Source organism: Bubalus bubalis, chromosome 16 (genome assembly GCF_019923935.1).
Source record: "Bubalus bubalis isolate 160015118507 breed Murrah chromosome 16, NDDB_SH_1, whole genome shotgun sequence".
In the NCBI taxonomy this organism is placed as follows: domain Eukaryota; kingdom Metazoa; phylum Chordata; class Mammalia; order Artiodactyla; family Bovidae; genus Bubalus; species Bubalus bubalis.
In genome coordinates, this window is record NC_059172.1 from 54,416,192 (window position 1) to 54,432,958 (window position 16,767).

The window sequence follows — 16,767 nt, forward strand, 5'->3', positions numbered from 1 at the left end:
CACAGGACTTAAGATGGGATTTCCTCTCTGCTCAGTGGTAGGGTCCACTCCCAGGTTGCTAGAGCAGAATATCTGGTAGTCAGGCTTGAAATGGCTCTGTTCCTTTTTAAGTGTGTTTCTTGTTGGCAAGCCAGTACCCACGTGCTCCTCACAGTGGAGCCCAGGCTTTTCCTGCCTTTCTCTTTGTCCCACTGGTTCACCAAGCAGCCAAGGGGGCTTGTCTCCTCTACAGAGGACCCCAGAACTATGATTCCCAGCCTGTGGCTCCACCTGCTTACTTCCCAGGGTGAGTGTCCACCCACACTATTTCCCTCTTCCTCTTAGGTCCTTTTTAGGGGCAGAGGTCTCAGCCCAGTGTTTCTTCCCATCCTACCCAACTACATGAGAATCTTTCTTGCAGCCTTGGTCGTATAGTTGTTCTTCCAGTTTCCAGTTTGTTTTCAGTGAGAATTTTTCTACATGTAGATGTATTTTTCATGTGCTTTTAGGGGTAGGTGAACTTCACATCCTTTTACTCCACCTCTTTAATCCCCCTTTCCAATGCAACATTTGAAACCAACATAAAAAACTGTTTCTTACTCAAAAGTTAAATACCAAGGATTGAAAGTGAAAAAAAGTGAAGTCTTTATAATGCTTTACCGTAGGGAGGGGAAGAAGTCTTTCAGGTATTCTAAAAAAAGTGAAAAAGTACTCTGAGGTTTCACTGCAATATATTCCTTGAAAAATTCAGCAACTATATTGCCAAATAGAAAATTATGAAAATGTAGTGTTAAATATGCAAAGCAACATGCTAAACCTTTCAAACTGCATTTACTTCAGGGAAAGCACATTAGTTTTTCTTCATCTTTGATTTTTTTTACATGACCAAACTTCTCTAAGTCTCACCTCTTAAGAATTAGCTTCAGGGAAGGGTGTGGAGAAAGACCATGTGCAACCCCATAAAAACAGCTCATTTTTAAACTGCTGCCAGACATACATGTTTTATGAGTTAGACCTTAGATAATCCTTTGATTAAGAAGTTTCTTGATTCTAAATGCACAATGCTGCAAGAAGGGCCTTAAGTTCCAAATATGCCAATTTCTCTTTTACATTATAACCAACAGTTAGTCTCTTTTCAAAGTTACATTTTCTTCTACCTTAAAATTTTTCAGAGAAAGGAAGAATCCAATTAAAATGAATCAACAATTTTATTCCATTAATCCTCTTTACTAAAATAATGCACACCAATCTCAACAACCATTCACTCAATGAGTGATTCCAGTATGTCAGGCATTATGGAAGATGCAAAGATGAATATAAATATGAACAACTTGACATAAAGCAGGATGTTAACAGGATGTCAGACAACAAAAGCAATTGTTTAAAAACTTAGCAAACTTAGGAAAGCCATATGGAAGAGGCAGTAGTTGAACACAGGCCTTGAAGGGTGGGGAGGATTCTAACAAGGAGTTATAGGAGATAAACCGTTCAAAACAATGGGGATGGCATGAGCAAAGAAAAAGTACCAAGTCATGTGTGAAGAAATGAAAATTTGGGGGACAGTCTGGTTCCTTTAGGTGAAAAGCAGTAGATTAATGGAGAATGATGAGTTGGAAACAAATCATGGCATATCTTAATAACTATGTGTACTTTCCTAAGAAGTGAATGACTAAATCCTTACTTCAGTGATACCAATCTGATTGAATACAGAAAAATGAAAAGGAAGTGAATCAATGTGAAATCAACATGAAAGAAACTTATGAGTCTAGTCTATTAAATAAGTCTAATGACATAATGAAAAACTGAACAAAGCTGCAAAGATGAAACCATGCAGTAAGGGGTGAAAAATAATGTGATGGTAGAACCAATGAACGTGGCAAACCGTTGACAATGAGGACAAGAGAAAGGGAGAAGTCACAGGTAAATTTAAGAAAATAAGACTAAGTGAACAGGAAAATGACTGTGCTACTAAAAGAAACAGGGAAATCAACTTCCAGCCATAGTTAACACTGATAATCCCAGATTGGTCATTTGGATTTGAAGGATAGAGTGGAAGTATGCAGTGAACTGTTATAAATATGAGACTGGAAACAGAAAAAGATCAGGGACAAACTTGGGTTATGCTTAAATTGAGAAGAAGGAAAAATAAATACAGAAAATACAAAACCAACATAAAGAGAAAAGGAAAGGGCAGACGTAATATTATATACACCAAAGACAGGGTATCATCGCTGCCTAATGTCTCAAGGGGAAGGTGAGACCTGAGAAAAAGTTTATAAATTTTCAAGTTAGATTATTTTGATTCACCTCCCAGAAAGTATGTGTTCAGCAGTCAAATTTTAAGAAGTTAAGAAGTGAGTGACTTATGAGGACACAGACATTCATGGTGTAGAATGCTCTTTGCAAAGGTGAAGAAAAAACAGAGAGAATGATAACTTGGTGGGAGTAAAAATCAAACCAAGAACTTCTCATTTTACAGATATGAGAAGTCAGGAAAAAAAATATGAATTTAAAAAGATACATTCTAAGTATCTAAATCAGAATATTTCAAGTAGCAACAATTTGCTTCTGTTATGGGCTGAATGCTTGTGTCACCCCCACAAAATTCATATGCTGAGTCCTAACCCTCAACATGATAGTATTTGGAGATGAATGAGTCCTTTGAGGAGGAATTAGGGTTAAATAAGATCATTAAGAGCGAGGCTCTCATGCTGGGATTAGTATCCTTACGAGATAGCAAAGAGCTTGTTCTCTCTTTCCGCCTCTACACATGCTTACACCAAGGAAAACACCACGCAAGCACGAAGCAAGACGGTGACCATCTTTAAATCATGAGACGAGCTCTCACCAGAACCTGACTAATGCTAGCAGCTACTGGCAGCCTGATCTCACATTTTTAGTCTCCAAACTGAGAAAACAAAACTCTTGTTAAGTCAAGTCTCTAGTATTTTGCTATACAAGTCCAAGCGGAATAACACAGATTCAAAAAGACATAGCTTATTTTCTTATACATAATATCATCAGCTGAGATCTTTTCAGGACACCAAGACAGAAATTAGGGAGAAGCTGTAGTCTAACTCAAAATTCCCTTGCTAAATCTCTCACATTCCTCAAACAACACAAAATTTCTCCATTACAGTAAGGAAAAGATAAAATTAAATATCCTTAAAATTTCAGATCAGAAAATATATCTGTATATGGTCAAAAGACTCCAAAATGATCTGAGAGGAAAATAAGGGGAAAAGGAACAAATATTTACCTACTGTACTGGGCAGAAGCTTAACAAAGAAGTGAATACAAAACAAACATTTGATTTCCTCTTAAAATGAGCAAAGTAAATCCATCTCACAAAATGGCTCTAAAAATGGCCAGGAAATTTTAAAATAAATAATTTGTAAGTGAATGACGAGTATCTGTGTGAAGTATCCAGCTAACAAATTTTACCCCAAGAAAAGATAATTTCAAAAGTTAAAAGTGGGCTTGTTAAGAGACCCTCAGTTCAGTTCAGTCGCTCAGTTGTGTCCGACTCTGCGACCCCATGGACTGCAGCACGTCAGGGCTCCCTGTTCATCACCAACTCCTGGGGTTTATTCAAACTCATGTCCATTGTGTCAGTGATGCCATCCAACCATCTCATTCTCTGTCATCCCCTTCTCCTCCTGCCTTCAATCTTTCCCAGCATCAGGGTCTTTTCAAATGAGTCAGTTCTTTGCATCAGGTGGCCAAAGTATTGAAGTTTCAGCTTCAGCATCAGTCCTTCCAATCAATATTCAGGACTGATTTCCTTTAGGATGGACTGGTTGGATCTCCTTGCTTAAGAGACCCTACACTAAAGCAATGTCATCAGTTGCTATGATTCTACTCAAGTTATACTCCAATATTTCTAAACTTTCCAAAACTCTCCAGATACTCCTTTTCACCCATGCTAACTGCACAGAGTCTGAAGAAGTCTATTCACACTGGTGACAGAATATTTGTAATGTCAACGAGATTTAAGTTAGCATGCTAACTCTGTTGTGATCAAGTCATCCCTCTCTAAAGTGTTTTTTGAGAACTCATGGCTTAGTTCCTTCCAAAAGCGGTATTTCAAGGGTTCTCAAGAAACAAACACAGAGAAGACACACCTTACTTCCCCATTACCACTTAAAATGTTTCTATTACTACCAAGCCAATGGCATGTCTGAACTAGTGTTAGTACTCCTATCGCTGGTAAGAAAAATATTAGTATACTATTTCTAGTCATGGATTCCTAAATTGTTAGTCTCATCCAAAGCAAACAGCATACATACCACAGATCTAGGAAAATGAGGGGGAGATGAAATTACAACATTGCAAAGGTTACTGGAAAAGAATGGTGCTATAAAGAGAGTGTTCACATTCCTAAGGAGAGAATAAACCATAGGAAGGTCTTTATATAGAACAGAAAGACAGAGTCTCAAGAAATTATGAGGAGCCAAATACTTTGGAAGGAAGAAAAAAACGTGAATCTGACATGCCATATGGCATGGTACACATTTCCTGTTAACTACTGTTAAAGGTTTAAACTGCACAGAAACAGTACTGGTCACATACACCCAAGCAAAGCAACCATAGATATGTACCTAACACAGAAGCATTAACTGATTTACAACCAAACACAGGCCTCATAATACTAAACAGTACCTGACAGTACGTGTTCAAGTGCCTTAAAAGAGAAAGGGGGCATTTTTACATATTTTTTCCTTTCATGTATTAATCAAGCTAGGAAACAGCTGCACCTGGAGAAACTTCTACTTGATAGACTTTGGCTCTATTGAAGAAGACCTGGTTTTTCTTTGAGGCCAAATTTGGAATCTTCTTTAAAAAGAAAAACTTATTAGTCTTTCAAAGATTATTTTAAAAGTCTAGGTTCCAGGCAGTGCTTCTCTTATTCACTTTTCTCAAAACACTAATTAGATGCCAAAATAAGAAAAGAGGGCAGGTAAAACTATGCAAAGGAAAAGGAAAAATATGTCTGAACTACAGAAACAGGGCTTATGTTATCTTTGGAAGACAGAACACAGCCTGGAAATATTAGTGTTTCAAGCATCTGCTGCAAGACTTGACCATTCACGTTAAACCTGCTCTTTGTGGAGATTATGTTTTAGAGGTGCCATTTTGAAATTTTCCCATTCAGAATAAGCTTTGGGAAACTTATGAAAGGCAGAGACATTCTTCATCTACAAAAATAAAACACTTAAGTTATTTTTACTGTTGTAGAAAAATTATACAAGAACAGCACTTCCAGATGATGAGGCAATTAAAAAGAAAAAAACAATAAAAAAATAAAATAAAAATTCTGAAGAGCTGCTAACACATCTAAACTACACTGGGACTAGACTGAGAGGAAAAGACTGGTAGGCATGATGAAATTCTACATGAGCCAAACTCTGCAAATGGGACATGGGAAGAAAATGCCAAGAATTCAAAGCTCATCCATGTTATTTGGAGAAACTCGACCCGAACATCTTAGAGATCACCTTCCTAACATAAACAAGATGAAAGAGAAGATGGGCAATGTACCTGTTCCTCCTCTATAATGTTAGTTTCTTAAATTTCCACATCACAGCCACATTAAAACCCCAGGCTCCCTTTCCCTGCAGGAGATCATGCCATGCAGAGCAGACACAAGAAGACTGCAGTTAAAAAAAAAAAATGAAACAGCATGAAGCAAGCTCCAAAGGTGCAAGGCTGAATTGGCTACATTAGCTTACCATATATTTCGGATCTACTCTCCTCTGAACTAGACTTTGTCTTCTTGGAGGAGCTATCTGCACAAGAGTGGGAGAAAAGGAGAGAGATATAGAAAATATGGAGACCAAATGTAAGGGGGAAAATTCATGGGGAGAAAAAAAAAAAGAATGAATCATGATCAAGTTAAATCGTGCAAACACAAAGTATGAACATCACAGGTGACAGCCCTTAGAATGGTCACGAACAGCACAGGTAATGACATTTTAGATTTGTTGAAGAAAAGACAGTGCAATAAAAATATGTTCAAACAAACAACACATGAGAATTCTACAAAATATATATCTGACAGCTGTCGAGATGACAACAGCACTGAAAGCTGTAATAAGCTCCTTGTGAAACACGGGCTACCACTTTGCTAACCTGTCTTTGGAGATGGGCACATCACAGATGAACAATACAGACTACGTCAATCTAACAAGACTTTAATGGCTTCGACGAGTATAGGACAGAAACTCTGTGACCCTAGTTATCAAGACAAAACTTATCAATAAATGAAAGCCTTGGAGTCCTATGACATCAAAATGAGGTGTCAAAAACAAAGAATTATTTCTTAATAGAGATCCAGAAGTTACATATTACATACTCCCACCACCAAAGCCTCCTAAATTGATGACTGGGATTTCATTTTTAACCTACCACCCAAGGTTCAGTAGCTGTTCACTTCCATTCTTCCCGTACTAGGTAATATTTATGTTTTTCAAAGTGCACTAGCGGTTTATACTATGAAACATCTTGGATACGAAAGAAACACTCTATTAAAAATGTTATTTCTAAGTGAAAATACCTAAAAATAGATACATTATATTTATGTATCTGAGACTTTAGTATTTACTTACTTTATCTTTTGTCATGGGAATGTCTCACTGAATAAAACTGTATATCCACAAGGAATACGTTTCAAATGATATCCACAAGGAATACGTTGCAAATGACAGAAGCAAATTTATCAAGTAATTTTTATAACTTAAATACTGAGTGAGTTTACAAGGGGAAACCAAAGCCTATATATTACAAGAAGGGTTCAACCTATATACAAAATTAAGAATATATATAGTCAAAAGCACACTAGCATGAAAATTCTAGGAAATATCAACACTACTGAAGTTGAAAGGCAGCTCTGAGTTTAGAATACTTTTTGAAGAAAAAGGGATTTCTATTCATCTACTTACTCTAAAGTGAGACAATCATTAATTTTGAATTATTTTATCCAATTCTCCAATTTACCGTGATCACATCTGAATTTTTAATTGACTACAGAATATGTAGTTGTTATAGCCTTCATTACAACGTTGGTTTTATAAACATACTACTGCTCATACCTAGGATTTACCTTGCTACCAAGTCCTTGGTCTGACCAAAATTTCCAATTATGATATAACTATTTCTAGTATCATTATTATTTTAAAATACAACACAGTCTGCAATGATGCTTCCATAGTAGAATCCATAGTGCTGAAAGTTAAAAATGCCTGTATTCCTTCTGAGTGCAAAAGTTTCATATTATGTAACTGAAGAGGAAGGAGAGTCTTAAATAGATCAAACAGCTATTCCTGGGTGTTTCAGGCAGTTATGTAGCTTAAGGTGTATTATTCGAAACTTCACCAGTCTCAGTATTCTTTGGCAGAACAAAGTGTGTTACCTGTGGGGTCAAAATCATGTGATGTACTGCGCTCAACTTTCTGCTTCTTATCTGTTGGTGACTCACGGTTCAAAATACTTCCATGCCTAAGTTAAATAAAAGCAATTAAATATTTACCACAAAAAAAATTACTGTAACAAAAAACAATTTAAAAATCCCACGTGCGTCTTACAAAGAGAAACCAATAAATGAGTTTACCTTACGTAGTCTCATAAACCTAATTCATATTTTTCAAGACGTTTTAAAATTCAGTCTGTGCTATGTTTAATACAGTCTATTTAGCTGATTTTAAAAAAAGTGCTTTAAAATAATGAGCAGTATTTACCAATAAGGGCTTCCCTGGTAGCTCAGCTGGTGAAGAATCCGCCTGCAATGCAGGAGACCCCAGTTCGACTCCTGGGTAGGGAAGATTCCCTGGAGAAGGGATAGGCTACCCATTCCACTATTCTTGAGCTTGCCTGGCGGCTCAATCAGTAAAGAATCTGCCTGCAATGTGGGAGACCTAGGTTCGATCCCTGGGTTGGGAAGATCCCCTGGAAGAAGGCATGGCAACCCACTCTAGCAGTCTCACCTGGAGAATCCCATGGACAGAGGAGCCTGGCAGGCAACAGTTCATGGGGTCACAAAGAGGTGGACAAGACTGTGTGACTAAGCACAGCACAGCATTTAGTAATAAAGTGTATTTTATTCTGAGAAATAACTGCTTAAAATCTCTTAGTGGTTTTCACAGGTTGATCACTATTATTCAAATTAACAGATAAAAAAACAGTACTGAAAAGTAATTAAACATAGTCCCCAATTCTTTATTTACTATGGTCACGTTCAAAAACACTGTAAATACAGCATAGATGAGAAGAGTTAAAAAAAAAAAAAAATCTTAGGCAAGGCTCTTTTAAAGCCTGCCTACAGTTTGTGCCACAGACGTATTTTTTGCAAGCCCCAGATGACATTAGAATTACTGTTTTTCCTATGCCCTACCATATTACACTTGATCAGATAATGGCTGGGCAGCAAATAAGAGCACTACTGTAACACATACATTACTAATTAACTGAAATGCCAAGATGAGCATTGGTATCTTGGACTATGCCATCACTAAAAAATGATAAAAGTATCGTAATAATTAGGAATGACACACTACCTACATTTTAAATAATATTTATGACAAGATCAGCGAGAAAAAGAGATGCTGAAGAACAAGTACTCAGGAAGAGGCACTTAATCCCAGGAAATGAATAAATATGAAGATATAGATACAGACACAAGAAATATCTGGACATTTTGGATTTTTTCCCTTTACTTTCTTAGGGTAACTAACTAATTCAGTTTGCCAAAGTTCATTAACTAAAGGCAGTTACAGTCACCAAAGTTATAAAACACATCAAAATTGGCAATCCATTTACACTCCCCAAGCTACTCACAACTTAAAACAGCCACAAAAGATTCTGAAATTAAATCTCTTCATCGGGAGTGACCTTAAGTATCAATTTGAACAAACTTTTAAAATGCTTACATTAAAAACATTAGAAATGTTATCAAAATAATGCCATCTTCCAGAAAAAATATGCAACACCTGTTACATTTCAAACTTGTAAAACATTTTGAAATCTTAAACTACTTAAATCCACATTTTCTAAAACCACGGAAATGCACCACAATTTCAAAGGAACACTTCTAAGTAACATTGAACCTAAACATATGAAGTACAACTGAACAACTTACCTTATAGGTTTTTTGAGGGGAAACCTGAAACAAACAAACAAACAAAAAAGATTAGATGTAGTTATTTCACTTGTACGATTGTTATTAAGTTTATTCATTCTATAAAACCAGAATAAGGGATTTACATCTTGTACTAACTTTTCCAAGGCAAGATTCAACAAACAAGTGGAACTGGATACATTTTTTAACGTCTTAACTACTTTGTTAAGTCTTAAACTGCAGGTGCATTTACCATCAGCTGTCCCTGAGTATGGGTTCTCTCTTTAAAAATCCAAATAATAATAACAATAGCTACATTTATTGAGGGCTTAGTAGATGCTAAGCACTATTCTAAACTGTTCACATATATTACTTTTTAATTCTAAAAATATCTATGAAGATATTATTTCTCTTTTACAGACTTAAAAAATGGAAGCTAGAAAAATGTCACCATTATAAATATTATAATATAAATACTATATTTACTCTTCCTAGAAAGAAAGTTCCTTCTTCACCTTTCCCCATCCAAAACAGCTGGGTGCTGATTACTGCTCTATTGGTCTGTGTCTAACCTTTGATCATGATCAAATCAAGATCTTCAATTATTTATGTTTAACATAAATAATCCCCATTCAATTATCTCTATAATAACAGAATTCTAGAAAAAACTACCATTGAAGTACTATCAGTTAGTAAAAACAAGTTCCAAAAGTAGAAAACAAAGGGTACTTAAACATTTTTTTCAGTTCTGTAAGGAAAAAGAACCACAGCCTTTCCTCTTAGTTGTCTTTTTAAAAGAATATTTCTGGATGCTTCCTGAGAAGAATTTGATGCTATACATAAACACTAACCTAAGTCTAAAGGAATGTTCTCAAACTTCTATTCTTCTTCTCATTTCTATAATTATCTCAACCTATACTATTTCATGTAAAGATTATTTAGTCTAGGTAATAAGAACAGGGTTTATTAAGAATATCAGTAATTTTTTTAAAAGACTATTAGTAAGGGTTGCTGTTTAGTCGCTAAGTTGTGTCCGACTTTTTTTGTGACTCCATGGACTGTAGCCCACCAGGCTCCTTTGTTCATGGGATTTCCCAGGCAAGAATACTGGAATGGGTTGCCATTTCCTTCTCCAGGGGATCTTCCCCACCCAGGGATAGAACTCGTGTCTCCTGCATTGCAGGCAGATTCTTTACCACTGGGCCACCAGGGAAGCACATTAGTAAGGGTAGGAAGAAATAAACATAAAACAATGATACTTGACTATTTTATTTGGCATGGAGATAGTTTAGCATAAAAATAAAACTTAGCCTAAATATTACTTTAATTATAATTCCCTTTAATTCCCATATAAATTAAAATTGACCCAAAGAAAAAGAGAATCTAAAAACTTCCCTAATAAGTTACAGAGTATTAACTTACAACCCAGGTAGGCATGACAAGAAATAGAGGTTCTGGACTAAGAGAGAGGACACTGCTCTAAAGAACATATTGATTACAAAAGATTATAAAATATTCAGAAATAAGAGTGCCTAAGTAGTCCATCCTTACTTGCTGGAGGAGGTGGGAGGGAATGGGTTTTAAATTTAAAGAATCGCAAAAGCCATCACAATATTATAAAGTAATTATCCTCCAATTAAAATAAATTAAAAAAAAAAAAAGATGAACATAAAAGTTGGCAGTAAAGAATTCCCAACTGAATTTCTGCAGAGGATAATACCTGCAGTTAGCAACCATAGCCACTTGGGCTGACAACCATTATATTAAAAACTCCTATCCCAGAACAATGCTGCTTGCGTCAGAAACTGCATCATCCAGGGAGATTCTGGTAAAGAAACCGGAAGTTCCCAGACTACTGATTGTAAACCAGTTTCCTGAGCTATTTTCTCTTACAAGGGAATGGAAAGGAAAGGAAAGGAAAGAGGACAAAAATGAAATAAGAAGGGCTACCTCAGTACAACTTCCTTATTGCAGTTGACTTACCACAGTCCCCAAGTACAAAGAAATTTCTCAAAAAAATCTTTACATCACAATACTTTTTCTCTAATCACCAAATTCCACTTTAAAATATGTGGTAACACAAACAAATACACACGTACATATGCATGTGACGCTGCATATGCACATAAGTAACAAAGTCAAGGGCCTTCTTCCATCAGCTCTAGCTAAGAACATCACCAACAGAATCCCACGGTTTTGTAAAATCACTACCGCTTCCTGGATATTGACATGGAGATGTAATGAGACAACTAGAAGCAGAAAGCTAGAACCCCGAAGAAAAACTTGGGGCTAGAGTTGTAGATTCATGTCACCAACCTACTGATGGTAGGCAATGGCACCCCACTCCAGTACTCTTGCCTGGAAAATCCCATGGATGGAGGAGCCTAGTAGGCTGCAGTCTATGGGATGGCAGAGACGGATACGACTGAGCGACTTCACTTTCACTTTTCACTTTCATGCACTGGAGAAGGAAATGGCAACCCACTCCAGTGTTCTTGCCTGGAGAATCCCAGGGACGGGGGAGTCTGTTGGGCTGCCGTCTATGGGGTCGCACAGAGTCGGACACGACTGAAGCGACTTAACAGCAGCAGCAGCATAAAGAGAAAACACCAAGGATCAAATCCATGGGAAAAGTAACCTGTTTTCTGAACAACTGAGTAAGGATGTGACAGCTGATGAAGGAGATAAAGAAGATAAATCACAATAGAGAAAGAGCTGTCCTAGGAACCAACAAAGAAGAGATACGACTACTAAATGCTACAGAAAGGCAGGCTAAAGGCTGAGAAATGGCCATGTTCTAGCAACACAGTAGCCCAACATTAGGCTGATAAAACAATTCTGGTGTACAAAAATCCCATATTTCCAAGTCCCTGTCCATTGTGTAGTCCAATCATAAAATTGTGAAAATCTCATCTGGTTAGATATTTAAGTAGAAACAGCTGTGTCTGAATGCTGACTTAACATTAGATGTGGCTAGTTAACCAAATGCGTCTGGATTTTGAAAATATCCTGTTGATGACTTGGACATTTAGCCAACAATGAATATGTTTGTGTTTATATATATATATATATGTGTGTGTGTATGTGTGTGTGTGTGTGTGTGTGTGTATGTATTTTGCTAGATATATGACAAAGTCAAAGTGCCAATATGAAGAATCGTAACAGATAAAGGAAAGGGTTACCAGGAGTTTGAGCCACTGGGATAAGGTGCCTTGGTTGTTGTTCAGTCCCAAAGTTATACCTGACTTTTTGCAACCCCATGGACTGCAGCTTCCCAGGTGACTCAGTGGGAAAACAATTCGCCTGCAATGCAGGAGACACAGGCAGACACGAGTTTGATTTCCAGGTCGGGAAGATCCCCTGGAGAAGGGCATGGCAATTCACTCCAGTATTCTTGCCTGAAGAATCCCATGGGCCGAGAATCTGGAGGGCTACAGTCCATGGAGTTGCAAAGAGTTGAATACGATTGCAGTGATTTAGCATGCATGCACGCATGGACTGCAGCACACCAGGCTTCCCTGTCCTTCATCATCTCCTGGAGCTTGCTCAAACTCGTGTCCATTGAGTTGGTGATGCCATCTAACTATCTCATCCTCTGTCGTCTTAGCATACTAAGCTTACTTGTGTGCCAAAAGTCCTAACCAAGGGCTTTAAATGTCACAACATATTGACTCACTTGACTCAGGATGCCTTTTCTTGGTTAGTTCTGAGCTCTAGTATTAAATCATTAGGTTACAATATACAGAAGCCTCCCCCAATCTTTTATTTTCACACTTCTCCCAATATGTTAAATCGTGTAGAGGGAAATGTGATTCGGTAATTAAACAACCCTAACCTGCAATTAATATATATATTGGAATAAGACTTTCATTTCTTAGCCAGATTTAATGATTCTATGATACATATATACATATACATGATGTCGTAACTGTTTTTAAGATTTAAAAACTCAGGGCTTCCCTGGTGGCTCAGTGGTAAAGAATCCACCTGCCAGTGCAGAGGACACGGGTTCGATTCCTGGTCTGAGAAGATCCCACATGCTGCAGAGCAACTAAGCCCATGTGCCACAAGTACTGAGCCCGTCCTCTGCAACAAGAGAAGCCACCGTGATGAGAAGTCCGAGCACCTCAACAAAGAGTAGTCCCTGCTCTCCGCAACTAGAGAAAAGCGCACGCATCAACGAAGACCCAGGGCAGAGAAAAATAAATTTTTTTAAAAAGAGAGATCTTAAAACCTAAAAGCTTTAAGACCATTAGACAGAATTTCTTCTGGATTAAAAAAAACTGCAAAGAAGTGCCGAAGTGATGTGTTACAACATATTTGCATATAATAAATAGCCTACTAGAAATCATATTTTCCTTTTATTGATTTTGGTGAGACAAAAGCTAGCCTTTGGATACCACTGCAGTGAGAAGCATTCTGAAAGAAGAAATGGGGATATCACAGGCAAACCTTAATTCCTATTCTGTTTCCTCCAAGATATTAGATTTTTCTCCCCTGGGTTTAGTTATGATGAGGAATTTGAGAGTCTGGATGGTTCTTAATAATGGATGACCGAAATGAAGGGGAGGAAGTTAAGGAAATTTCACCTACATTGGAGAGTGGTCAAGCTTTTATTAACATTCAAACAATGTTAGCTACTAAATTTAGAATTCTCAAAAATTCCATTGTAACATACATCCTGATTTTAGTAATATTAAAATGCAAGAGAAAAATCACTTAAGTGAGTAAAGTTACTAGACAAAGAATTCTGCAAAACAGGTTAACAATTAAGATAATTCCTAGGCTCAGCTCCTCGTAAAATGATAATAAACATCAGTGCAAAAAACAGACTATTCCAGTATTGTTACGGTACTGTCATTGTTCAGTCACTCAGTCGTGTCCAACTCTTGGCAACCCCATGGACTATAGCACATCAGGTTTCCTTGTCCTTCACTATCTCCCGGAGCTGCTCAAACTCATGCCCATTGAGTCAGTGATGCTACCTAACCATCTGATCCTCTGTTGCCCCCTTCTCCTCCTGCCCTCGATCTTTCCCAGCATCAGGGTCTTTTCCGATGAGTAGGCTCTTCGCATCAGGTGGCCAAAGTATTGTCACAGTACAGTCAATGAGAATTACATGTGATCTCAACACCTTAGGTTCAATGACTCCTCAGAAAAAACACAAGGTTCATGTTTTGGTTTTACAATGAAAAGGTATTTGAACTTGGGCAAGTTGCTTAACCTCGCTAAGAATCATTTGTAGAACAGTGATAATACTAACACCGAACTCACCACTTCGTTTTGAGGAGTAAATCATAAAATGAGAAGCATTAAATAAGAAGCACTGCCTTGTGCATATTAAGCATTTAATTACTAGTAGCTATTAGGAAGAACTAGTGACATTACTAAGTGTCATTCAGGTATGACCAAAATCAAATCCCTTATGATTATAAGGTGGTGGTGACAAATAGATTAAGGGATTAGCTCTGATAGACGGAGCCTGAAGAAATACGGACAGATGTTTGTAACCCTGTACAGGAGGCACTGATCAAAAACATCCCCAAGAAACGGAAATGCAAAAAGGCAACATGGTGGTCTGAGGAGGCCTTACAAAGAGCTGAGAAGAAAAGAGGAGAGAAAGGCAACGGAGAAAAGGAAAGATATACCATCTGAATGCAGAGTTCCAGAGAAGAGCAAGGAGAGATAAGAAAGCCTTTCTGAGTGAACAATGCAATGAAACAGAGGAAAACAATAGAATGGCAAAGACTAGGGATCTCTTATAGAAAATTAGAGCTACCTAGGGAACATTTCAATGGCACCCCACTCCAGTACTCTTGCCTCGAAAATCCCATGGACGGAGGAGCCTGTTAGGTTGCAGTCCACGGGGTCGCTAAGAGTCAGACACAACTGAGCGACTTCACTTTCACTTTTCACTTTCATGCACTGGAGAAGGAAATGGCAACCCACTCCAGTGTTCTTGCCTGGAGAATCCCAGGGACGGGGGAGCCTGGTGGGCTCTGTCTATGGGGTCGCACAGAGTTGGACACGACTGAAGTGACTTAGCATAGCATAGCATAGGGAACATTTCATGCAAAGACAGGCACAATAAAGGACAGAAACGGTATGCACCTGACAGAAGCAGAAGATATTAAGAAGAGGTGGCAATAATACACGGAAGGATTATACAAAAAAGATCTTAATGACTCGGATAACCATGATGGTGTGATCACTCACCTAGAACCAGATACCCTGGAGTGTGAAGGCAAGTGGGCTTTAGGAAGCATCACTATGAACAAAGCTAGCAGAGGTGATGGAATTCCAGCTGAGCTATTTCAAATCCTGAAAGATGATGCTGTGAAAGTGCTGCCCTCAACATGCCAGCAAATTAGGAAAACTTCAGCAGTGGCCACAGGACTGCAAAAACATCAGTTTTCATTCCAATCCCAAGAAGGGTAATGCCAAAGAATGTTCAAACTACCACACAATTGTACTCATTTCAAATGCTAGCAAAGTAATGCTCAAAACCCTTCAAGCTAGACTTCAACAGTCTGTGAATCAAGAACTTGCAAAAATAAAAACTGAATTTAGAAAATGCAGAGGAACCAGAGATGAAACGGCCAACATCCATTAGATCATAGAAAAAGCTAGAGTATTCTAGAAAAACATCTACTTCTGCTTTATTGACTATGTTAAAGCCTTTGACTGTGTAGATCACAGTAAACTATAGAAAATTCTTAAAGAGATGAGAATGCCAGACCATCTTATCTGCCTTCTGCAAAACCTGTATGCAGGTCAAGAAGCAACAGTTAGATCTGGACATGGAACAATGGACTGGTTCAAAATTGGGCAAGGCTGTATACTGTCAACCTTATTTAACTTATATTTAACTTATATTTAACTTATATGCAGAAGTATATTAGTCAGTCAGTCATGTCCAACTCTTTGTAAACCCATGGACTGTAGCCTGCTAGGCTCCTCCATCCTTGGGATTGTTCCAGGCAAGAATACTGGAGTGGGTTACCATTTCTTTCTCCAGGGGATCTTCCTGACCCAGGGATCGAACTCAGGTCTCCTGAATTACAGGCAAATCCTTTACTGTCTGAGCCACTGGGGAATATACAGAGTACACCACCCAAAATGCTGAGGTGGATGAATCACAACCTGGAATCAAGACTGCGGGGAGAAATATCAATTACCTCAGATATGCAGATGATACCATCCTAATGGCAGAAAGCGAAGAGGCACTAAAGAGCCTCTTGATGAAGGTGATGGATGAGAATGAAAAAGTTGGCTTAAAATTCAATATACAAAAAACTAAGATCATGGCATCTGGTCCCATCATTTCATGGCAAATAGATGGGGAAATAATGGAAACAGTGACAGACTTCATTTTCTTGGGCTCCAAAATCACTGTGGATGGTGACTGTAGCCATGAAATTAAAAGACACTTGCTCCTTAGAAGAAAAGCAATGACAAACCTAGACAGCATATTTAAAAGCAGACATTACTTTGCCTACAAACATCCGTATAGACAAAGCTACTGTTTTTCCAATAGTCATGTACGTATATGAGAGCTGGACAACAAAAAAGGCTGAGCACTACAAAACTGATGCCTTCAAACTGTGGTGCTGAAGAAGACTTCTGAGAGTCCCTTGAACAGCAAGGAGATCAAACCAGTCAATTCTAAAGGAAAT

General features: G+C 37.9%; 1 protein-coding gene across 5 annotated transcripts in view; it reads right to left on the reverse strand.

The window, feature by feature from the left end:
- The window catches only part of ARHGEF12 (Rho guanine nucleotide exchange factor 12), a 168,459-nt gene that overhangs the window by 84,495 nt on the left and 67,197 nt on the right, over positions 1-16,767 (reverse strand). For 2 of the 5 annotated variants that reach the window (XM_006044891.3, XR_006545369.1), the window contains exons 2-4: positions 9,113-9,136; positions 7,391-7,476; positions 5,712-5,768 (exon numbers count right to left, since the gene is read on the reverse strand). In XM_006044891.3, the coding sequence (XP_006044953.3) occupies positions 5,712-5,768; positions 7,391-7,476; positions 9,113-9,136 (167 nt within the window). The remainder of the gene's footprint in view (positions 1-5,711; positions 5,769-7,390; positions 7,477-9,112; positions 9,137-16,767) is intronic. The other 3 variants (XM_044929608.2, XM_025266751.2, XM_044929609.1) reach the window with 2 other exon arrangements.